This window comes from Parambassis ranga, chromosome 9 (genome assembly GCF_900634625.1).
Source record: "Parambassis ranga chromosome 9, fParRan2.1, whole genome shotgun sequence".
NCBI lineage: Eukaryota > Metazoa > Chordata > Actinopteri > Ambassidae > Parambassis > Parambassis ranga.
Window position 1 is genome coordinate 14,111,789 of NC_041030.1, and position 22,914 is coordinate 14,134,702.

Consider the following 22,914-nt stretch of genomic DNA (forward strand, 5'->3'; position numbering starts at 1 on the left):
GAAGTTTGCGTTTATGGAATGAACGAGCTTTCGTGGGGCCATGAACGCAGCACTTGGCTGCACACTGCTGCAGACGCTGGCAAAGTTTGACAACAAATTAAACCTGGTTGTCTCCTTGTCAGTACACGCTTCTGCTCGCTCGTGTAAACTCGTTTTACTTCAGGAAATGTGAGTCTGCTCAGAGTACCAGAGGATAGAAAGTTATGTTCAGTGTTGGGGGTGTAAACAAAGCAGAAAACAGACATGGAAACGTGCGTTGTGTCAGCGTTGGAGAGACCCGCGGCGGAGCTGACCGTCATGGATGTGTACGACATAGCGTCGGTGCTCGGTCAGGAGTTTGAACGGATCATAGACAGATTTGGGTGTGAGTCACTGGTCGGAGTGGTTCCCCGGGTGGTGCGGGTTCTGGAGCTGTTGGAGGCGCTGGTGAGCCGCGGCGCCGCCGGACAAGAGGCCGAGGAGCTGCGGAGGGAGCTGGACAGGTTGCGCCAGGAGCGGAGCGACCGATACGAGCAGGAGAGGAAACACCAGAAGGTCAGTGTGTGTGTGTTCCTTTCACCCTGACTGACTGACTGACTGACTGTGTGTTTGCTTCTGTGTGACCTCGTTCATGCGCACACCTGTCTGTCTAAATGAGGTTTACTGCCACTGTCACATGTGTGTTGTAAACATTGACAATGCAAGCAAATATTAATGAGGGATAACCTGTATTATCATTGTAAACAGCTGTATTCGTCACATTTTTAAACCTATAAATACACACATTGTATAATAACAACAAAAATGGCGACAAAGACTGGGACTAAACCTCAATATTTGGATTTCAAAATGGCGAAAGAACAAAGTCTAAATATTTGTTGTCGTTGTCATGATGACCTCACATTGTATCCAAACAAATACAAAATGAGCAGTCCATGCAAATCCTCACTGGGTTCTCAGGAGTTGGAGCTGGTGGAGGATGTGTGGAGAGGAGAAGTCCAGGACCTGCTTTCTCAAATCACCCAGCTTCAAGCTGAAAACAAAAGGCTCCTAGTGAGCCTGTCTCTCAAAGAGTCCCCCATCACAGAGGAAGACCTGCAGAAACATGAGGGTAGGTTGTCTGCAGAAACACGAGTGTGGAAAGTTTTCTTGATCATTTATGGTGCTGTGAATATATTGGATTATTATTATTATTTCCCAGGGTTTCTGCTCCCTCTTCAGATGTCATGTTACACCATGTTTTGATGACTCCAGATACTAAATTAGTTTGCTCTTGGCTGAGAGTTCTAGTGCAGATCTGATATGCATTCCATATGTGCGATTAGTGCAGCTTTGCATTGCACTGATCAGCTATCTCCTGTATGTTACACATACTTTCCCCGTGCAGTCACGTGTCATTGTGCAGTATTTGCATGCATGCATGTAAGCAGATGTGGAAAAAGTAGGCCGTGAAGACATAGAGGCAGTCGGGAACTTGCAAAGGAAACTATTTTTGAAGCGGACCTTGTGTGAGACCAATGGTGGCCGCAGCTATACTTAGAGTCAGTGCTGCAGCAGGCACAGCTTATATGATACTTATATGATTGGATCATAGATTTTAAAGCAAGTTTTAAATCATTTTTTTCTGTCTTTTAAGGGGAGTTTTTATATTTATTTATTAGATGTACCTCTGCAAGGTTGCACATTGACTCCTGACACAAGTTCTAAATTTGGATTTTCTGTTCTATATTTTAAAACGTTTAACTTGCAGTTTATTTCCAGACTAAAAACTGTTATTGCATTAATATTATTTGTCATATCATTTGTTTTATAACCACAGGAATGTCAGAGAAAGAAAGACAAGTGATGAAGAAACTGAAAGACTTGGTGGATAAACAGAGAGATGAAATTCGGGCTAAAGATCATGAGCTGACACTTAGAAATGAGGATGTTGAAGCGGTGAGGATTTACTGACCTCTGATGCAATATAGAGTCTACAAAATACTCAAAACACTCATCATCAAATTCTCTACAGCTCCAGATGCAGCAGCAGCGGCTCATACGGATCAACCAGGACCTTCTGCACAGGATAGGAGTGATGGAGGCTCAGGGAAAAACACTGATTCAGCAGAGGGCAGAGCTGGAGGCTGCAGCTCAGGCACGGCAGCAAGAGCTGGGGGCTCTGCAGCTGGAGGTCACGAGGCTGAGGAAGGAGCTCCAGGAGCTGGAACTAGAGAGAGAAGTTATAGAGATAAGAGAGATTCCTCTTTCAAGATCTGAGATGTCCTCACCTTCATCACCACCACTGGTGGTAAGAAAAAAAACTTAGAAAGTTAAAACCTGTTTATGTGTATTTGTTTAATCATTTATTAAACAATTAAACAATTAATTTGTATCCAGTCCACAGAAGCAACAGCAGCTCTTTCTGAGTCCAAACTAAATTCAGTGTGGGCAGAGTGCGGAGGGGATCCGGACTTCCTGGCACACTGCTTCGAGTGTGACAAGAGTATTTCTCTTCTGCCAAGGTCAGCAAACAGAGAGGATCATGATGAAGATGAGGGTGATGATGATGAGGGTGCCACAGCATTGTTCCTGGTAAGGCCTGCTAAGGCTCGTATATAAATAGTACACAGTATTACAGCAGAGGCCTACTATGAGGCTGTTTACATTAAACATGCTGTGTGTCCTTGAGACCTGTCCTATCCTTTTACATGTTTACATTAGTTTATATTGTCTTCTTTTTTATTGCCATTACCACCACAGCCGTGCAGCTGGCAGAGGCGTGTATCACTGTGTGTGACAAAAATGGCCGATCTAAAGTTTATTATTGCTATAATTTGGTTTCTGCTTGATTGTTAGTGTGCGCCATGCTGTGCAGGACTAATGCTGAATGTGTGTTTTGACTGCAGAGAGGACCCACTGGTGCGGAGCCAGAGGAGGAGATAAACAGCCTGGAGCAGGAGCCAGACAAGCCTCGCTTTACTCTGGAGGAGCTGAGGGACGTCCTGCAGGAAAGAAATGAACTCAAAGCACAAGTATTTGTACTGCAGGAAGAGCTGGCATATTACAAAAGGTATACGTTCATAAACTATAGTTTTGTCTCTGCTTGGATGTAAAGATTAACCTTTATCTCCATATCCATCAGCGAGGAGTTTGAGGAAGACTTCAGCCCTGTTTGTACTCCGCCTCCTCCACCTTGCACATCTGCCGATCAGCCTGAATCGGGAATTAGACGCTTGTGAGTAATCAGGATTCTTTTTTCTTTATAACCACAGATGGCCAGGATTTTGTGTGTTTTCTCTAACTCTAACTCCTCTTCTGTGACATGACTCTTCATCATCCATTTTCATCCCTGCACAGGATCTTCACTGCAATAATGCCGATGGTGGCTGCTGGTTTGATCACAGATGATCCCACGTTGTTGCCAATCAGAAGACTAGTTTCCTTTGTATGACTTTGACTTCAAGATATGCTTGAAGTCAAGCAATTCTTATTTTTTTAAACTGTGTCATCTTAACTTATCTATTTATAAACTTGGTTTTATTGGCTGGATTTCTCAGTTATTTTAAAAACATGCATCATTAATGATGTCAACTTTATTTTTGCACACTTTAAATGACAGATGGCCGTCTCTGTGCACTCACAGTTGTATTTATGACCTATCAGAGGTTTGTGGCCACATCTGTCAGTGCTTCACTTTGTACACAAGAAAGGTGTCATGACTTTCTCTTCCTTAGCACTCTGATTGATGACATTATGTGTCAGAATAGACCAACTGCAACATGGCCCATAAACTGGACATCTTATGTGATATATATCTATCTAATTATTTTACAGTGGGCTGATGGTGATACATTATTTGTAGTCGAAATTAAAAGGTGCTCAAATATGCTAGGTGATTTTCTATGCCTTTATTCTCTACAAAGTGGCTCATGAAATCATGTGTTTCCAATGGCCAATCAAAGGAGTCACAGCACTACAGCCTGGCACCCAAACCATGTGATTTAAACTGGTACATCTCTACTAACGATAAACACCCTGTAAACATGCCATGCCACATATGTACAATACTGTTTGTTTAAAATAAAACTTTATTTTTAACCTGTTGTGATTATTTTTTGTATTGTCTCACTGTGAAACTCTAGCACATATTGACTATAGCAGAGGATGTATTTATTTATGATCAGGGCCATCGTAAATACAGTAAAACTTTTATTTCCTCAGAGCTTTAAAACTGGCTGCATGCAAATGTAGTTATAGCAGTTTATAAACTATTTACATTTATTCAAATAAATTGTGACATCACGTGCTGTCTCACCTGATTATGACACGCTTTAAATGAAAAGGAGTACAGCATAGACAGGGAAAAAAAGTAACCTCTCACTCCTGCTGGTCACGTCACTGGTTTCTTATTATAAAAAAAAATAGAAACTGTCTTCATGGATTGACGGTACTGAGTGAGACCTCTTCGTGCATACACGATCTTTGTGCTCACCTGTCGCTAGGATACTTTGCCCTCCTCTGCTGTCCACTGAGTCACGCCATTGGTGGAGCAGTGATGGGGGAAGTGCGACGGCTCCTCTGGAAGTTTGTTACCTTCGCTCAGTCAGACAAATAGTTAGTTACCCGAAGTACAGAAAAGAAGGGAGTGTTTCTTTGGGACGTGTTGTGAGTGTTATCTGAGGGAGAAGAGTTGTTTTCAGTCCCGTGTTTGAGGTGCTGCGCCGTCATGGAGTTTGGTGAAGAGTCGTCGCCTGCTTTAGCTTTCGAGAAGGACGCCTTCGAGCTGACGGTTGAAGATGTGTATGACATCTCGTACGTGATCGGACGAGATTTATTAAAAATAAGCAACACCGGCGAAGAAGTGTCGGATCTGCAGTTCAGAATAGTCCGTGTTTTAGAAATGTTTGAAACTTTGGTCAATAAGTACAACTTGTCTCTGGAGGAGCTGAAAATGGAGCGGGACAACTTGAAGAGTGAACTGGACAGGATCATCAGGGAGGGTTCCTCCTGCGGGCAGGGCACGGTGAGTTCTCCTGTCTGTCAGCTTATATCATTTCAAACAGAAGTGCATCTGTAGAGATACTTTTCGTGTCTGCCGTCACAGCAAGCAGCGGGACCGAACCAGCTGGTGGTGGACCTGACGGATCCGAACAGACCGCGCTTCACCATGCAGGAGCTAAAGGAGGTCCTGCAGGAGCGGAACCAGCTGAAGGCCCAGCTCCTGGTGGCTCAGGAGGAGCTCCAGTTATACAAGAGGTGACCAGTCTGAAGCATTTAGGTTTAAACATGTCCAGCTTCATCACGTCTATGACGTCAGTGAAGATTTTTATCAGTAAAACAATAAATGAAAGATTCCTTAAGGAAACAACAACTATTAACAAATGATCAATGCAGTGTGATTAAAAACATAATAATCAGTGTCCTCTTGTGTTACTTTGTGTGAACTACAATGTGTTATGATAAGTACTGTTAATATCAGCATGCCTGGACATCAGTATTGGTCTGCACTCCTAAAATAATGTTTCATTTTTGGCTGTTAACTTTTTAATACTTTCATGCTCCATCACATTATATTCTGGAGTAAATCAACACAGTATCAGCATTATTTTTAGGTGAATATCACCTGTAGAAATTGCTTGAGCTAATATTACAAAGCTCCAAAGAGTTTTCCCCTGTCATTATCTCTACTAACTACTTGTTAATGCAGATTTTTTTTATCATTTGACATGTACGTTATTCTCCTGCAGTGGGTTATTGCCACAAGTGGAACCAGCCATGGTGGAAGTGGACCTGGAAACACCAGCAGCCACAGAGCAGAGTCCAGCCACGATAAATGAAGCAAAGGAGGAGAAGACGACCATAGGCAAACTGTGAGTAAACACACGTGTCACAAACACATTTAAACACAAACAAGACTGATATGAAGTAAATGAAGCGTTTGAGTTGCTGCAGAGAATTGAGAATTTTCAGCAGGAACCACGTGATGTAGCGAGCAGCTATCAGGGAGGTTGTTCTCACAGCCAGACTCCTAATGATATACTTGTGACCAAATGAATTCATGCTGATGCTGTGTACGTTTGCCAGTTGGACATTGAGCATGTGTCTGCCAAACACAAACTGCTGCTGTCAGTAATTACAGCCGACTGTGTGTTTTTCCATGTTCACCCACTCTGGACCTTTTTCTGTTGTAGGTTCTCATTCAGGCGAAAATAAGAAAAGAAAAAAAACTCACAAGAACGGACCAATTAGAAGACAAACAGGATTTGTCATCACATTTTAACCACTTTTATAATGTTTTTTTTATCTGTTTTTGTCAATCTAACAAGCACTATTTTCTACTGGAAATGTTGACCTACATTTGAATATATTTCTAGCTGTAGAAGAAATATGGAAACAAAAGAACTGGAAAGTATTACGTATCTAGTGTTGCTAATATATTATATATATATATATATAATGTATCAAGCCCAAACGTTGGTCCTGTTTAATGTTGTTTTAAATCACTCATGTCAAATGAAGGAAATTACCACAGAATGTCAGATTTAAAATGTGTTTACATTTTTAATGTGCTTCTGATTCTTTGTTTCTTTCTGGGGTTTAATATTTAAATTACATTGATTGAAACAATTGGCTGCAGAGAGATGCTAATAGCACATGGACTCACAGGTTTTAGCATCATTTCATCTGTATCAGGGAAAGGTCAACAAGAATTTGGTTTAAAGGGACCATATTACATCTCTTTTGTAAAATTAGTCTTTTCCTAGAATGAAATTTTAATTTGGTATGATTATTTTAGATAAACCTCGTATTACTTACACAATTACACTTACTTCCAGCTGCACTGAGGGCTGGATGTAAACAGGACACTTAATATATTTGTACTCACACAGCCAGGACAGAGTAATTTTAAGCTTCTGATATTGTCTCCACTACCAGCCATGCCACAGCTGGAATGAAAGCTCAAATGTTTTATTCCTCAATTTACAGCACAGGTAATAATTTACAATAGAATTCACTACATACAAAGGAAACCCTTATCAACAATGACACACTACTTCATGGAAATATACTCTTCAAGCTTGCCTCAGTCTAATGCATTTAAGAAAAAATATAAAAACATGATAAAAATGTTTGCAAAAAATACATTTTTCTTTTTCCACAAGCTAGCGTTTTAGCCTCCATTTAAAACAAAACATTTTGAAGACTGTATGGCATATTTTTACAAAAAGAGCACCAATTCTTCAGAAATGTGACCAGACGAGGTTTCAGTTTTTCAGCCAAGGGTGTGCAGAAATTGAGGCTTTACTCCGATCCCCATAGTCATACAGCAGCTCTTCATCTGCGTCGATGTCTCTGGAAGCCACCAATATCAAGTGAGGGGTCCCGTTGATGGGGTGAAGCTTGGTCTGGCAGTTTCCAGTTTTACTGTGGTTGACGAGTCTTCCAAGGCGGCTCGTTTCCTTCGTAGCATCTACACTGTTATACATAAACGAGAAAGAAGAGGTCACTCTCACCACAAAGTGTATGTGTGTCTCAAATGTCCACTGGATAACAATCTGGCAAATGAATTTAATCTTTTTTCAAAACTGTGACATTTGCACTTACCAATAGGTCTTAGACTGGTACTGGAAGTAATACATGTAGCAGCCTGTTTGAGGATCCTGAGCATACTGGGCCTCTCTCATTTTAGCCTCAGCCAGGTCCAGCAGATCTCCGTGGTACTCCACAATAAAGTCTCCCTTTTTGAAGCCCTCCACAGCAAACACCCCTCTCCCCTTTCCCTCTATGTTTTTGACCTGCAGACATCCAAAAGTGTGTCACTTCACTGATTTAGATATCAGAGTTTCTTGACCACTGATGAAAAGTTTGTCACAAGCAAGACATCTGCAGCACACTGACCCAAACATGTGCCCTCAGGAAGTCAGAGTAAATGTTACCTGCAGTCCCTCTTCAATGCCTTTCTTTATCAGGTCATCAATGTATTGATGTTGTTCATTCTGTTCAGAGGAATTGGGTCAAAGTTTTACTCACAAATAAAAATGTAGAAATAACATTTTATATACATTTTTCATACAGACCTTTAACTCTGCTTTAGTTTTCCTGTTACTGCGTCTAATGGGATAATAGTCTGTGACCTTCCTGTTTTGGGAGGCTGCACTCTCCATCCTAGAATTAAGACATAATCAAAGTCATGAGAGATTATGTTTGTGCAGCTGGGTGTGAAGGAGAACAATGACACCCGGCCTGTTTGGCCTTGTGGACTCACTTTTTTGCACCAATTTTGCGACCGATTCTACTCCGAGGCTTGGATGCTGAAACTTTGGTGTCTGTTGCAGGCTTGGCATCAGTGCGTGCAGCAGTGGGCTCTTTTTGCTCAAGCTGGTCAGTGACTTGCTCTCTTATCCCGTGACTGCGACAGGCCATTTCATGCTTGTGCTCTGTGCAGCTCTCACTCTCAATTTCATTGGGTATGTCTAAAATGAGAGAGAGAGGCCGAGAGTGAATCTGACAGCTGCCCTAAACATTCAGCCATAATCAAGAGAGTGAGGGTTCCTCAGAAAATACTTAAGTTGTGTCATAAGATAGATATGTCAGTGAACACTGCTACTATTCAAACACACCGGAATTTTTTTTTCCTGTGGTATGCACAGATCTGCTGACCATAAGGTAACAAAAAGGTCAACAACAAAATAGCCAACTGCATTGTTAGAAATAAGTAAAAAAAGGTATTTAGCACTTGCCCTTTTTCATCTTGGATGTGTCGGGATTGGCTGCATTAGAATCATTTCCTTCCTGGATCAGCATGCTTGAACTGTCGCTCAGAGGGGATCGAGGCTTGTTTGGACTCCGTAGACTCTGGAGTACTGACTGCACTTTGCCCACGCAATCCTGCAAGAATCATTTTTGTATTTGTGAATAATGATGAAGTAAATTAGGTGTCATAGTTTCTAAGACTGAGACACTCAGCTGTCCAGATTCAGACAGCTTCATCAGTAACTGTAAATGGGAGTATTTGACAGATACGATATATTCCTTGTGTGGTGACATTAAAAAAAAGTTAAAGGGTAATCTATTGTGACACTTAAATAATATTACAGTTGAGAATGGATATCAGTAAATAACATTATTTTGGGGTGATGCTATAAAATAGTGTTGAACCAAAACACACTGGTCTACACCTTGTGTATGGATGACTGCATTTATGGATTATTGGACATAATTGGTTGTAATAATGCTATGCACAATGTGGAACTTTGGTGGTCATTTGTACAGTATAACATTAGCCTTCGGTTGGGTAAACATATATCTGTTGTTGCTAATATAAAACCCCCAACATACCTTGGTAGGTGCTGGTTGGTTTTCCTTTGTTTCAGTCTGTGAGGGGACTATATGTTCAACAGTGTCCTCGGGCTTTCTGTCTGTTGTCAGCACATTTTTCTTACCTTTATTATTACAGAAATAAATGCATGTAAACATTTTTGTCCAAATTACATAACACTGTACAAAAGTTGATAGCTACTACTGTTTTATTTGTAAACAGCTCTAGAGTTGTTCGTGCTAAGTAGCATTAGCTCGCTATGTATCACCCAAATAAATTACTTAAGCAACAACGCATTAGTAAATTTACCTTTTGCCATGTCAGGTAACAGAAATACAATCCAAAGACAAGGTGGTGGCTTCTAAAAATTGCCCCCTGTTTCCACTGGTTTCCTCTCCGTGTTCAAAACTTCTGCAATATCGGACCACGACGGTGCACAGTGGGGCGGTGGGAGCATGGAGGATTTAAAAACGTTTCCGCGCTTCTCATTGGCTGCTTCGGGCAGGCGGGAGGGGCGCGAGCACAACAACAGCTTCCTCATTGGCTGCCGCAGCTCCTACTGCAACTTCGACCTGTTATATGCTGCTCCTGTTTATCTCGTTTACATATACAGCTGCCACAGAAAACACATTGTTTTAGGCCATTTAGGCGATGCTTAAAATTCTAATTCTAAACATATGATGTAATCATGTAGGGATAATCAATCACCATAATAAATCAAAGTAAAGCATGTTCTGTATATAATGCACTGTGTTTATATTCAGTATATTCATTGAGATGCAGCAAGACTGTTTTATAGGCCCTGAGGTTTAGGTTTAAAAGGCTTTGCTGACATCTAGTGATAAAACTCAGGTAAAGGCTAACAAAACGCTCAGGAATATACATAATTAAGCATAAAATGAACGATGTTATTTACAACTTTGAACAGAAAAAATTCGTAATACTGTAAGACTCATCATGTACGGTGTGGTCTGCTGGAACAGCAGCATCACTGAGAGGGAGAGGAAGAAGCTGGACAGAGTCATCAGGAAGTCCAGCTCTGTCCTGGGCTGCTCTCTGGACTCAGTGCAGGAGGTGGGAGACAGGAGGGTCCTGGCAAAACTGACATCCATGCTGGACAATGAGTCCCACCCCCTGCAGGACACCCTGTCAGCCCTGCAGAGCAGCTTCAGTGGCAGACTGCTCCACCCTCGGTGTGTGAAGGAGAGATACAGAAGGTCTTTCCTTCCTGCTGCTGTCAGACTCTATAATAAACACTTCTGATAGGTGCAATACTCATACACCACAGTGTGCTTTTATTTACTGTTATTTATTTAGTTGCACTATGTACAGTTTATAAACCACTTCTACCTCCACTCACCTGTGCAACAACTGTTAATATGTAAACTGTCTATTTTATAATGTATATATCTTTTTATTGGTAGTCTATTTTATAATGTATATATCTTTTTCTTAACTTATCCCTTGCTGTCTGTATGCCGTTGCAAAAATGCAATTTCCCCATTGTGGGACTAATAAAGGTTTCTTAAACTTAATCTTAATCTTAATCTTAATCTTTACAGGAAAACAGTTGCACCATACAAGTGATTTTTTTTAAACAATGGGAAAGATGCACAACTCCACACCAATATTTTTAAATTGAACCTTTTTAAATTATAAAAAACACGGTTATATAAAGTATGTATAGTACATCCTCTTTGTGTTTTAAACTGTGCCTTTTCCAGGTTCAGAGTCTGCAGCAAGCGCTTCTTTAAACAGTCTCTTTCTCTCCAGGTTCTCGTTTGCCTTCCTCCTCTGCTCTTGCTTCCGTTTCACGGCCTCTTTCTTCTTCATGAGAACCTCGCTGAGCTCTCCTTTATAGTGAACATCGAGTTTTTCTCTCATAATATCCCGAGCACGTTTTCGGTTGATATCCACAGATCTAGTCTGATGGCACTGCAGAGGAAACAACACAAACATAAATTTCACAGATCTGATTGGCAAAAAGAAAAGTCTGTTTATTCCATGAGGTTTAACTCTGCAATTACTTGTGATTAACTCAATAATAACTTTGATTTTGGTTATTTTCTCACCATTTAAAGGTTTACTAAAGTTAGACTGATGTCAGATAAATATACCTTCACTACTATCCCTGTGGGGATGTGTTTGAGCACCACGCAGTTGCTGGTCTTGTTGGTCGCCTGTCCTCCGGGTCCAGATCCTCTCACAAACTGTTCTTCAAGCTCATCTTCACTCAGAACAGGAAGGTTTGTCAGGTCCTTCTTACCAACTGTCAAAACACATGTAAGTCCAGCAGTGGGCGGTTTTAGCAGAGGGGTACTTGGAGGACCTCTCCATATGACCCGACTGCACACATTGTATAAAATCCTGACGGGCGGGATGAGTTCGGACATTACATTACGTTACTGTCCACGCAGAAAGAAATATCAATTCCCTGACCAAAGTGTTTCTAACAGGAGTTACAACAACACTACTGGCCCACGGTCACCCAGAGTCCTATGTACGTTCCTTCTTGTCTTCTTCGCTCCCAACAGCAGCAATTATCCAATCAGCGGGCGAGGATTTTTTCTTTGTGGCAGGTATAGTAGGTATATTGGCTCTGCACTGCCACCGTGTGTCGGTAAGCAGAACAACACTAGCTGCAAAAAATTAAATTACATTATATTGTTTTTACATATGTGATGACTTTACTTTATGTGTTTTTTTCATTTGAGTATGGCTATAATAAAACGTGATGATTATGATTATTGTTATGCCTCATAGTCACTGTTGAAGCTACAATTAAAGGTGCTAGTTTTTTAAAAGTAATAATATTTATTGCAAAAATGTATTTCATGCAAAACCTTTATTTTTGTTTTGCACAGAATTGAATGGACTGTGGTGTAATGCTTCCTGTTCTCTGCCTTGAGAATGACTCTTAGTAAATCAGGAATGTAGGTCATAGGCAAATCTCTCTGATGACCTGTGGTGACATCTCTCTGATATTGCATTATTTGAACTTTATCTTTAGTGCTTTGTGATCCCTTTGGAACGATTTCCTCTTGACTATATCCTATCTATCTATGTGTGCAATTTTGATTAATGGTAAGGCAGAGATGTGTTGTCGTGTCGTGTGGAGGTTGCAGTGACTTTTTACAGTGAGTAGCTCACTGTTTTGTGAAGCTGTACAAAACAGTCAGTACAAAATAATTTATTTGGAGTAAATGAAACTGAGAGATTCATTTGACTGATATACTGCAGAAGACTGCACGTTTCTCTCTTTTGTAAATAAAAAATGATATTTTTTTATATTTTCATGTTGCATGCATACACAGTATTTATTATCATTTATATTATATATTTTAGAATATAAGATGTAACTTTATTGGTATATATATATATATATATATATATATATATATATATATATATATATATATATATATATATATATATATATATATAGTGTGCGGATATGATTCTGTTTTACTGGAGGGCTTTGACTGATAACTTGCGCCTTTTCATTGATATGTCTGCGGAAATACGTAGCCAACACATACCAGTTCTGCTCACTGCCTGCAGGGGGCGCTCCATCCCCAAACGGCTCAGCTGACTACTCGGTGTCAAGTTAACTGAAGAAAAGACAAATACCGGAAGTTATGACAACATTTCGCTTCCTTCAGAAACAAAATAGTCTATGTGCGTCTATATTGTTTTTTTCACTCTATTTACTCTTTTCTTTTAGAATAATATAGTTAAGTCTCAATGGCAGCAATACGCCTTAGATGAGTCTAGTTTCTCTAAAACCAAAGAAGAAGAAGAAGTCTTAACTGACAGCAACTGTAAAACGTTAGGTGTGGTTACATTGCATGAGATTGCCTTTTTATGTGTGTGTGCGCGGTGAAGTGGCCGAGGTAAAAACAAAAATTAAAAACCGCACTTTTATTTCGAAATTTGACCGGAAACAACATTGCACTCAGTTTAACTTGGCAGTGTTTTGTGTCGTGCTGAAGAGGACCGAAGTCTTGCAGCAGTTCAGACTTGAGTGACAAGTTACGATGGTAAGAGCTCTTCATGTGTCTATCCTCTGCTCTTCCCGGTTGTTCTCTGGACGCTGGCAGCAGCTGCTGGGCTGAACTCAGAGGTGATTCATTTTCCTCAGCACGGGTCAAGCCCAACCGCCAACTCATACGAGGGTAGCTTGGATATTCAAGGACATTTTAACACTACCATAGCTACTTTGGCCTTTTCTGTCGATTCAGGAAATCTAGCTTGTCGTTCTCCGGCTCAATGATGTTGCCAGATTTTGTAAACACGGGCAGAAAAGGCGGTTGATGTCACGCAACAACACACTCCCGGGCTGATGATGTTCCTCTGCGTGTCATTTTTACATCTCGTACCCGCGCCCCTTCCTCTGCTGAAGGGCCAGACAGACAGCGACGTAAAGGAAAGCAGCCGCTGACTTTCGATGCGTTCCTGTCAGATATGGCATCGTTTCCAGACCCCATCAAGTCGCAGGCTGCTTCGTGTTAAAGGAAACCGGTGTTACTGGAGAAAGCAGTGACATCCACACCCAGGAGAAAGGCCGATAAACTTTGTATTACAGAGCGCTGGAGTGTGGTGAAGCCAGAGGTGCATCGCTATTGCGCATCAGGTCCAGGTATGTGATGAGCATTGCAAGCCATCAATTTGTCATCACCGTGCTGCCATGTTGCTAGGTAACTAACTGACGGTGGGTTTACTCCAGTTCAAATTTTATCATCTCTCTCTGAGATGCAACGTCACGTAGATTAAATCTTATTTTACAGGGTCTTACACGTGCTAACCCCATCAGACGTGTTTGCACTAACTTTGCATTCCTTCTTTGGCGTGAGGAGCACAGTATATTTTTCTGCTCTCATGTCATGGTCCTGTTGCTGCACGCAGGTATGCTTGTGACCGACCATTGGAATGATCCTGAGTGTGAGCTGTGCTGATGTTATCCAAAACCGCATCTGCTTTAACAACACTTTCACACAGGGGCTGGTGTATTCGCCACGCTTCCTGCTGCTCCTCCCTCTCTGCGTGCTCTTCTCACAGACACTTTCCAGTAACACCCAGGTGTGAGAACTTATGTAAGAGATATGCAAATCTAGGATGTTTGAAAGATCACAGTCAGCAGGTTCACTGGAGTCCAAATCCAGATTCATAGATTGCAGTCCACTCAGCTTGTGTGCCACAGTTGAAGGCCTTTTTCCATTTCAATATGAGTTTCAGCATCAAGAGTCACTTCAGTTGACTCAGCATGGCCTGGGTGAGTCACTGAGGCAGTGCTGACTTGGAGACTGGCGTCTGTTGTCCAGATGATGGCTCTGCTGTAAGGGCAGGAGCTGCTGCACCACAGTGTGTTTTTGAATTAGAATTGGCATCAGAGATAAGTTTAAAAGAACAAGATCTTGCTTGCGCTTGGACAGAGACAGATATGCAGGACAGACAATGTGCCGTAGATTGTGTTTTTGCTATGTGATATTTAATAGGAACACAGGGTGTAGGCCTTAGATGATGACATGTTTAAACTTGCATTCTTGCCTCCTTGAAGCCATAATGGTTTTGGGATTTGTGTAACACACTCAGCATCAGGTGCTCTTTGATCTTAAACATTACAATGGCTATGTGTATTTTTAAAAGTAGGTAGAAAATTAGAGTGATTAGAAGCTTTGAATGTTTATATGTGAATTATTGGTCATTTGTGCTCTTTGTTCCATCTGAGGCTGTGTTGTTTTTTTTAATTATAGACCGACGTCCCTCATGTTCCTCATTTTGTGTTTGAAACCTGCATGGCTGCTTTTGATGCTGACTGGAGCTGTTGGTAGGATGTTTTGTTATGCCATCAGTGTCTATCACGAGGAACGACACCACAAACTCAGATGTTGCTCTCCGTTCTTTTGTTGTTGAAGTACTACTTTGATGATTAAAGGCAGAGTGCTTGAAGTGAAGGCCATCAGTTACAGCATCACTGATGACCCAGTATTCAGAAACAGCTGTGTGACTGCGTGCTGCCTTTATCACCTTTTAAATGTGCCTGTTGGAATGACCTCTACGAATCTGTTGAGGAACTCCTCAAGATATTTGCCTGATGAGTTGTTTTTTGTGTTTGTTTTTTTTTATGCCAGTGTTGTAGCGTTAAAGCACAGATGACCGCTTAGCTGTCCTTTTGTAAAAACATTTTATTTTACACTCCCAGATAATGATAGAAAATTTTTTTAGTAGCTCCTCACCTCAGCGATCTCTCAGCTGTGCGGGAGTTTGACTCAGAGTGACGTTCCAGCTACGTTAAAACAGTATTCTAACTAAGGCGTTCAAGGTAAATAATGAAATGAGAGCATTAACGCAATACTAAATAAAGTTTAGGTTCTTATTGAAAACACATAAACATAAAAATAAACATAAGGGGTGCCTGTAAACCTTAAACCAGCTTAGATAAGTCAATATATCCCCTCACACCAGACTTCCTACCCTCCCTGCAGCACACACACGGATATATACATGCGTGTGGTACATGGGTGTGGCTGTGTGGACAAAGGTTCTATGGCACGTTAAAGCTTAAAGAGACCTATGGCTCTTTTTTCATGCATCATTTTTGTCAGCCTATAAAAATCCATGTCACATTATACACTTAAATATGAGTTAATGTTTTTTGTTGTAAATTCACAAAATGCTTGCTACAAAGTGTGTTTGTGTGTGTGTTGTTTTCTCAGTTTGACATTCCTGCTATCGGAAAACTTTGCATTGTGGGTAGTTACCTCAAGCAAGTTCTGCAGCATTGCAGAGACGTGCAGACAGGACTTAAATAGCCTTTCAGATAACTTACAAGACCTCACTGATCATCAGTCCTAAACCTTAGCTAGAGATACTTTTTTCGTGTGTTTATATGTTCGTTAATGCATACATTGGCACTAGTCTGGCTGTTTTGAGTACTTACTCTAATCCTATTGGCCGTTTTCTGTGTCACTGTTGTTTGTGGCTCTTCTGAAACAGGTCATGTTTTAGGTGGAGAAACCTTTACATACATTACAGTCATTTTAAGGATTGTAAGAGTCTGTGATGTCCTTCACCCAGAAATTACTGACAAAGATCTTATTCCACCATGTTTTAAGTAATTCCAAAATATTAATTCAGTACAATAAATACTTTATGGGTTATTTCCCATAAGATCTGTAGCTTCAGGATTGTAAATTCATATGCTGTTAATGGAATGTGACACTAAATAGTAGGTATTACTTTGTTGTCCTGTGAGGATTTCGATACCTTTTCCAGGTTTGAGCAATATTGTTTTTATTCTGTTTCAAAACCGTAGAGCTGTAAAACAATGATAGAAGAGAAAGAGTGGAAGAAATATTAGATTAGTAGCTAAGGTTGAAACCTGAGAGCTTGGCTTTAATATAACATAGGCACAAACAAGTTCACTGTTGACAGGCAATTACAGGAGAAAAGGTGGAGGTGATTATAAATAAGGCCATTGTCTCTACAGTTGTGATTTTAAGATGTAGCCCTATTCTTCCCTGTTATTGAGGTGTAGCTGTTCTGACGGTGTATTTATTGGCAACACAAAAAGCCAAGTGGAGACACTCCAATGAGCTCTTTGATGAATGAGGATAATAATTCATGACTGCGTTCAGATACTGTGGCAATGTTTACCCATTTGTGTCACAGAGGTCCCCTTTTCCAAGACTAAAATTACCCAGCACTCCACTAATGTTATACAGTTACGGGAGTGCACAACCACCTCCTCACAGTCAGGAGGAAAAAGCTGTAAATATAAGCTGTATGTCTGAGTGACGGTGGAGTGGAAAATTCCTGACAGAGCAGCCTGTATCTTTTGAGCATGTGTGCATGTCCCAGCCTTGTTTGAGTATTCATAGAACTGCATATGGTATCTGTCTGTTAGACTTTGTCTTGCTGTGTCCCTACAGTAACCCTCAGCTAGCTCATCATTGAAGTTAATCATAATGAAGAGTTCAGAAAACAAACTAGGTTACAGACACGAGCAAGAGCATTTCAGTTGAGGGAGGAACGAGGCAAGATGAACTTCCTGCCAGTTAAAGTTTGAATGACGTATGCAGCTGCTCACCACATCTTTTGGTTCCATGTGTGTACTATTTGACTTTGATTATCAGATGAGATTGGCGGCACAGGAAGAGCAAAGAAACACCAGTAAAATGAGTTCCACCAGCATGACGAAATGAGCTGTGGTAATGGCTGTCCTGAGGTGCTGCTCTGTATATAAGATATGTTGCTTATTTGTTTGGTAATTTCCTTGATCGAGTTACTCAATTTCCACTTGTTTGCAAAAAACTGATGACCTGCAGTTTTGTACTGGCGTTGTTATGTGTTATTTCTTCACATTTATCTTGGTTATTTAAGCAGAAGAGAGGTATAGTCTTGGCTCTTCACAGACTGTGGGCTATTTTGGAAGTCTATTGCATGCATCTAGTTTCCCACCCACACAATCACTGTTCCTCTTACCCAAGACAAGGTAGCAGTATTACTTCACTATAGCTAACAAAATGCTGTGGGCAGTGATAGAGATGGCACAGATATATAGCTGTTTAACAGTTCCCTTTTTCTTTTCTCACTGTCATATTTTATTATACCCTTAACCCTTGTTCCCACATTAGTTATCCTTCGGTCAGCCATCACCAGTCAATAGTGTCACATCCAACCCTTTATATTGTCTTGAATTGTATTTGTACAGATAATGTAAACCCCTCTGGGATTACTAAAGTATCTAAAATAAAATAAATAAATGTTAACGTCATTACTTTGACAGCCAATGGAATCTGACTTTCATAGGTACTGACAGCACTGTAGGGAGATTTCAGTTGAGTGCGTTCTCTATTAAGAACTTCTAATCATGGCAGGCATTAAAAAAAAGCCTATGTTCTTCATGTGTTGTCTGTCTGTTAAACCACATGTCTACTGGAACAGGAAGTAGTACCAACTAACAAGGTCTGTTTGGTCAGATATGTGGATTTGTTGTGAACATAATATCACAGAATGTTCTTTAAAGATTAACATGGTGGCGATATAGCAGGTACGCATTAAGATAAGATAAGTGGTGCTGTTTTCTCATCATGTGTTGTTTATGTCCTCTTATTCACCTGAGACACTGTCCTGACCAGCTAACATCCCCTCTGGGATTGAATAATGATGATTGATACATAAAGAACCTTACATCCTGTTTGTTTATATTCACTACGCACACACTATGGCTAATACAATACATAGTAGTAAAACATGTACCAGATAATTTTGATGTTTTCCTGCCGTTGATATAATTTTCTGATGTTGTATAAATCACAGCCTCCGCCAGTGCTCCACTAGGTGGCCAGCAACACAAATTACAGGTGTTGTAATTGTGACATCCTTTGAGAATCAGGGAGAACTGCCAATTATCTGATCTGCTAGTGCATGACTGTGGCATTTTAAGTTGATCTGTACACACCTGACTCCTGAAACACAACGCAACATGGGCGTCTGCTTATCATGTAGCCAGAGTTTATGACAGAACGTGTCATATGCTGTAAGGATTACAAAGCCCCTGGAGTGCTCTGTGTTTGGGCGTGATCAGATTTCTTTATTAAATGAATTGTAGAGTGAGTAGCGAGTAGCGGGTTAGTTTGTGCACACCTTCTTAAGGCAGTGAAAATTATTTCTCAGGAAATCTCTAGGAAGGTTTAAACAGTTTCACAAACCAGTCATATATTTGTGGAAACCAAAGGCTGTTATCAGTGTGTTCTTGATCGCTTGGTATTTGAGGCAATCCTGAAAAACATCATGTCCTCTTAGGGGAGTATTATGACACATTGCCAGCTGGCTGGTTATCCTAAGGTCTAATTTTTCTTTTAATTCATCTTGAGCGGACTATCAGGCATCATGACAGTACTTCGGATGAGTCTCCATCATGCACCTGGGTGCCAGCCAAACACTGAATGGAACATTGTGTTTTCTCTGCACCTTAGGCTCCTCAGTCTCTGTCCTTCTTTCCCATTCAGCTTCATTGAACAAAACAGGTGATGCTAATGCTGATGTTGAACTGTTGACAGGGACGACAGGGATACAGCCTGTCCCCACGCATCCCTGATGAGCCAGCTGATGAATGGCACATCACTGCTAATGTTCTGCTGGCAGCGTTGTCTGGGAAATGAGACGAAGGCAACATCTTTGTGTGGCTCTGCTCCATAGCCCTCATTCCCCTTTGGACACAAGTGTGTCTGCAATTATTGGTGGACCCCAAAGTAGAACTAAGGTCTTTTTATAGCAGTCGTCCACCTGTCTGTGGCCTTGCTTGAGATTCATTGTATGGATGAGAAATCAAATCTGTTATGTGCATCCTGTGAGAGAAGGGGCCCATTTTTTCCAGTGATATTCATCAGCCTTGTGGATGAAGTAAAATCGAGACAGTGTGAGACACACCCTCTTTCTACCAGGAAACCTCTTGGCTCTTAGAAGAAATATCTGCTTCTGTGAAGCAAAGCCACTGTGGTGGCTAATCTAATCTGCATGGAACATAGTCTGCTGTGAATTTGAAATGATATTTGTACCACCCAGCCATTGAAGAAATGACTGGTGAGTGGACTTCTTCTTCCTGTCTGCTTTTTGTCCACTTAATTGTGAGGCTGTTACTGATCATTTAAGTCAATAGAACAAATTGGTCTTTCTTTTTTTTACATCAGTATGGAATATAAGCTATTCTATATATGTTTGTGTTTTGTTCCACTCTTGTTCTACCCCGATCCCTTACAGCACTCCAAGTCACATGGATCATATAAAATGAAAGCGACAGCGCTGCTTCATGTCAGTGTACCCACGCTCCCCTTTCTTTTCCACTGGCCACAGACACCTGATTTCTCTGAACCTAAAAATAGACTTCTTCAGACCCTAACTCCCCCTCCTCATGTTCCCTCTCCTCTTTCCCTTTTTACTCTCCCTGCATAGACTTTTATTGGGAGGTCTCTTTGCATTCTTTCCACAATGTGCCAGACAAAGCCCCGTCTCTCCATTCAGAGCTGTGTGAGGAAAAAGAGACGTGAGACTCCTTTATAGAATAAGACTGAGAGATACTGTTTTTCATAGGCGTTCTGATAAGAGATTTTTTCTTGGAAACCTGACCTCAGCCAGACTCATTGAAATGTTAGCCAAAGTCATAGGACCATGAGCATCTTTGAGAGTGGCCTTTTATGGTCAGCATGAGACGGATTCACTCTTTTGTCAGTGGGTAGAACACTTGGAAAGGCTGCATTATTTGTGCTGCACAAGCAGGTTTAAGGTATTTCACCAAAGGGCAGCAGATGGCCATGGATTTTTATGAGCAGCTTTTCCTATCATTGACCGTTAATTTGCCTCAATAGATGGGTGTCCTCTTAATGAAAGAAGAAGTCTACGCTGAACTGATGGTTCAGTCATTCAAATGTAGATTATTCTGTTGTCAATTGTTTGGTCCTGTCTTTTGCAGTTAGTTACATTGTGTATTGGCCACAGTATTTCTTTCTTTCATTTGTGTAACTTTAACTGGTTGCATATTTTTCAGCTCCCGTCTCACACCAAAGTTTCCAGGTGTTACTTCTCCTGTTTCGCCACAATTTTCTAACTCACTGCCATTGTAGATACCTGAAAGAAGAGCTGACAGTGGTTCTTTAGGTTAATGTTAAACTATATGGAAAGGACTTGCATCATGTTTTTACAGGGCATAGGGCATTTCTAATCTTCCATGTGATACTAACAGTAGCCGGCTTCTCTTGACATTCATTGTATTATTTAAACCATGATCAGTCTGTGAAACCCTATTCTTCTTTGTTTAATCAGCTATATTAAGAACATTGCCTACATGTTTCATGGCAGCAAATATTTAGGGTATCAACATGGAAAAATCAAAGGGCATTGCTGTAACAGGGTGACAGTGAAATGAGCCATAGTTAAAGGAAGAACAGAGTCAGACAAAAGTGAAAGTGGAGACAGAAGAAACAGGAGAAAGAAGTATCAGCCCGAGCAGCGTCTGGTCTCTACTTTCCTCGTCACTCTGACTTCATCTTGGCAACCAATGAGGAAAGGGCCCTCTGTGTCTCCATGGTAACCCCCCGTTCAAGCAGTGATGGAGAGGATAAAGGGGCAGGAAAGGAAATACATTTGGCCCAAGGCGGAACATTTGTCTTCACAAGTTTTGTTGAGTATAATCCGTTTCATTCCTCTTCTTTGACAGTTAATCAAAAAAAAGTTGCGTTGCCAGCTGTGTGAGGGCTGTTAATATTTATTGTGTGAGAAACTAAAAAACCATTTGTACAGTGAACACTTATTCATAAAATGTAAAATAACACACGCTAGAGCTTAATATCATTTAAAATGTACACCTTTTTATTTCGGTTTCCAGATGTTTGAATCATGGCAATTCTATATTAGTATTCAATATTACAAAAACTACTTTGCACTATTGCGAGAGATGTTTCCAGTGGCAATGATGGTGTAAATCCATTTGTTGTTTTCATCCAAGCTTTTGAACTGTCAGTGGTGAGCAAGTATGTTCCACATTAGCAAGAAGGCCTTAATGTGAGTCTGTGTGACCACACACACACTCACAGAGGGATTGATGGTGATGTTTGGAAGAGATTGTCTAAACGTAGGAAAGCATTTCCTTCACTGTGTTCTGTGGGCTGCACGAATTAGTTAATGGAATGGACAAAATGCAGTGGTAGCGATGCTTTCCTTTTCTGTATCTGCTGGAGTTACATAAGACAGCTCTCTACGCAGTTGATTTAGGCTGTCTGAGCGCTGGGAGAGAATGACAGCGAGGGGAGATCCTCATTTAACCTTGGCACATAACTGATTAATCCAAATGTAATTTGCATATAAGGTCATCTAATTTTGGATTTCAGAGTGAAGCGTGGTGTTGATTAGAGATGGAGTTGGTATGTAATGGGTCAATTTTGGAGAACGGCAGGCTGATGAGCACCAACCGAGGCATAAGAAAACAATGGTTCCGATAATATAAAGTAGCTTAAAGTTCTCAGCAGTTACCAGGCATAGGATTTATTTATGCTGAATTTTAATTAAATGCTGTGGGGTTATCAAATATGTAATTTGTCTTATTTTCCACTGGTTTAGGGGCTTTACTAATCTGGATGGAACTGATGTTTAACTTGTAATCTTGTACAGCTATTTATGAAAATACTACAGGTATACACAGGTATAATCAGTGGAAAAGCTGTATTCCAGGTGAGGCTTTTTTCATGGGTGGTTGGGACAGCTTCCATGCCCCAAATCTGCATATAAACTAAAACTCATAACAAAAGGAGTTTAATTAGTTGTTTGTCCAGCTAAACGATTCTCTTCTTCTTCTTCGTCTTCTCTTTCTCTGTATGAATTAAAATTCAGTTTCTCCTGCAACACCCTACTTGGTGGTTTTTCTCGTTCATTCCTCTCTCTCTGTGCAGGATCATTTTTAGAAGCAGTTCTTACTTGCAGGGCCACCGTAGGAGGATGAGGACGAAGAGAAAAAGGAGGAGGAACACAATGGAGGAGATGCTCACAGGGTGTCATGTATTTTTAGCTTTCCCCTTGTGCTGCAAAAATGAGTATGGAACAAGGGCAGCTTGTACATCCCAACCCCAGAGCCTGTGAAA

The 22,914-nt window shown here is 40.8% G+C and overlaps 5 protein-coding genes across 13 annotated transcripts in view; 3 read left to right on the top strand and 2 right to left on the bottom strand.

Annotated features, from left to right (window-relative positions):
* Positions 1-58: 58 nt before the first annotated feature.
* Positions 59-4,059, top strand: LOC114441579 (RILP-like protein 1). The gene is made up of 8 exons (XM_028414569.1): positions 59-534; positions 940-1,090; positions 1,799-1,917; positions 1,994-2,269; positions 2,359-2,553; positions 2,868-3,031; positions 3,104-3,196; positions 3,319-4,059. The coding sequence occupies exons 1-8, from the start codon at positions 244-246 to the stop codon at positions 3,410-3,412; spliced, it is 1,383 nt and encodes a 460-aa protein (XP_028270370.1). The 5' UTR covers positions 59-243; the 3' UTR covers positions 3,413-4,059.
* Positions 4,060-4,501: 442 nt separating this feature from the next.
* On the top strand, positions 4,502-6,495 carry rilpl2 (Rab interacting lysosomal protein-like 2). The gene is made up of 4 exons (XM_028414572.1): positions 4,502-4,984; positions 5,066-5,217; positions 5,709-5,831; positions 6,153-6,495. The coding sequence occupies exons 1-4, from the start codon at positions 4,688-4,690 to the stop codon at positions 6,172-6,174; spliced, it is 594 nt and encodes a 197-aa protein (XP_028270373.1). The 5' UTR covers positions 4,502-4,687; the 3' UTR covers positions 6,175-6,495.
* Positions 6,496-6,751: 256 nt separating this feature from the next.
* kmt5ab (lysine methyltransferase 5Ab) lies at positions 6,752-9,829 on the bottom strand. Of its 2 annotated transcripts, XM_028414570.1 has the most exons (8): positions 9,590-9,827; positions 9,301-9,404; positions 8,703-8,850; positions 8,228-8,435; positions 8,040-8,127; positions 7,899-7,958; positions 7,567-7,757; positions 6,752-7,437 (listed from the first exon to the last, which is right to left on the bottom strand). In XM_028414570.1, the coding sequence occupies exons 1-8, from the start codon at positions 9,597-9,599 to the stop codon at positions 7,227-7,229; spliced, it is 1,020 nt and encodes a 339-aa protein (XP_028270371.1). In that variant the 5' UTR covers positions 9,600-9,827; the 3' UTR covers positions 6,752-7,226. The 2 variants fall into 2 exon arrangements, with proteins under 2 accessions (XP_028270371.1, XP_028270372.1); XM_028414571.1 differs by lacking the exon at positions 9,301-9,404 and having other exon boundaries at positions 9,590-9,829.
* Positions 9,830-10,747: 918 nt separating this feature from the next.
* Positions 10,748-11,800, bottom strand: mtrfr (mitochondrial translation release factor in rescue). Its single transcript, XM_028414732.1, has 2 exons — positions 11,398-11,800; positions 10,748-11,215 (listed from the first exon to the last, which is right to left on the bottom strand). The coding sequence occupies exons 1-2, from the start codon at positions 11,671-11,673 to the stop codon at positions 10,985-10,987; spliced, it is 507 nt and encodes a 168-aa protein (XP_028270533.1). The 5' UTR covers positions 11,674-11,800; the 3' UTR covers positions 10,748-10,984.
* A 1,375-nt stretch (positions 11,801-13,175) lies between these two features.
* Positions 13,176-22,914, top strand: part of LOC114441166 (membrane-associated phosphatidylinositol transfer protein 2-like) — a 35,072-nt gene continuing 25,333 nt past the window's right edge. For 3 of the 8 annotated variants that reach the window (XM_028413958.1, XM_028413962.1, XM_028413961.1), the window contains exon 1: positions 13,222-13,919. The gene's annotated coding sequence lies outside the window, so the exon portion shown is untranslated. Of the gene's footprint in view, positions 13,920-21,182; positions 21,461-22,914 lie in introns of those variants that run through there. The other 5 variants (XM_028413959.1, XM_028413965.1, XM_028413963.1 and 2 more) reach the window with 5 other exon arrangements.

Coding starts and splice junctions, on each gene's coding strand:
- LOC114441579 (XM_028414569.1), top strand. CDS start 244: ATGGAAACGTGCGTTGTGTCAGCGTTGGAGAGACCCGCGGCGGAGCTG. Junction 1,918..1,993: donor GAAATGAGGATGTTGAAGCG/GTGAGGATTTAC, acceptor AATTCTCTACAG/CTCCAGATGCAGCAGCAGCG. Junction 2,270..2,358: donor CTTCATCACCACCACTGGTG/GTAAGAAAAAAA, acceptor ATTTGTATCCAG/TCCACAGAAGCAACAGCAGC.
- rilpl2 (XM_028414572.1), top strand. CDS start 4,688: ATGGAGTTTGGTGAAGAGTCGTCGCCTGCTTTAGCTTTCGAGAAGGAC. Junction 4,985..5,065: donor CCTCCTGCGGGCAGGGCACG/GTGAGTTCTCCT, acceptor CTGCCGTCACAG/CAAGCAGCGGGACCGAACCA. Junction 5,218..5,708: donor GAGCTCCAGTTATACAAGAG/GTGACCAGTCTG, acceptor ATTCTCCTGCAG/TGGGTTATTGCCACAAGTGG.
- kmt5ab (XM_028414570.1), bottom strand. Junction 8,436..8,702: donor CACATCCAAGATGAAAAAGG/GCAAGTGCTAAA, acceptor CTCTCATTTTAG/ACATACCCAATGAAATTGAG. Junction 7,758..7,898: donor GCATTGAAGAGGGACTGCAG/GTAACATTTACT, acceptor GGATGTCTGCAG/GTCAAAAACATAGAGGGAAA.
- mtrfr (XM_028414732.1), bottom strand. CDS start 11,673: ATGTCCGAACTCATCCCGCCCGTCAGGATTTTATACAATGTGTGCAGT. Junction 11,216..11,397: donor CCACAGGGATAGTAGTGAAG/GTATATTTATCT, acceptor TTTCCTCTGCAG/TGCCATCAGACTAGATCTGT.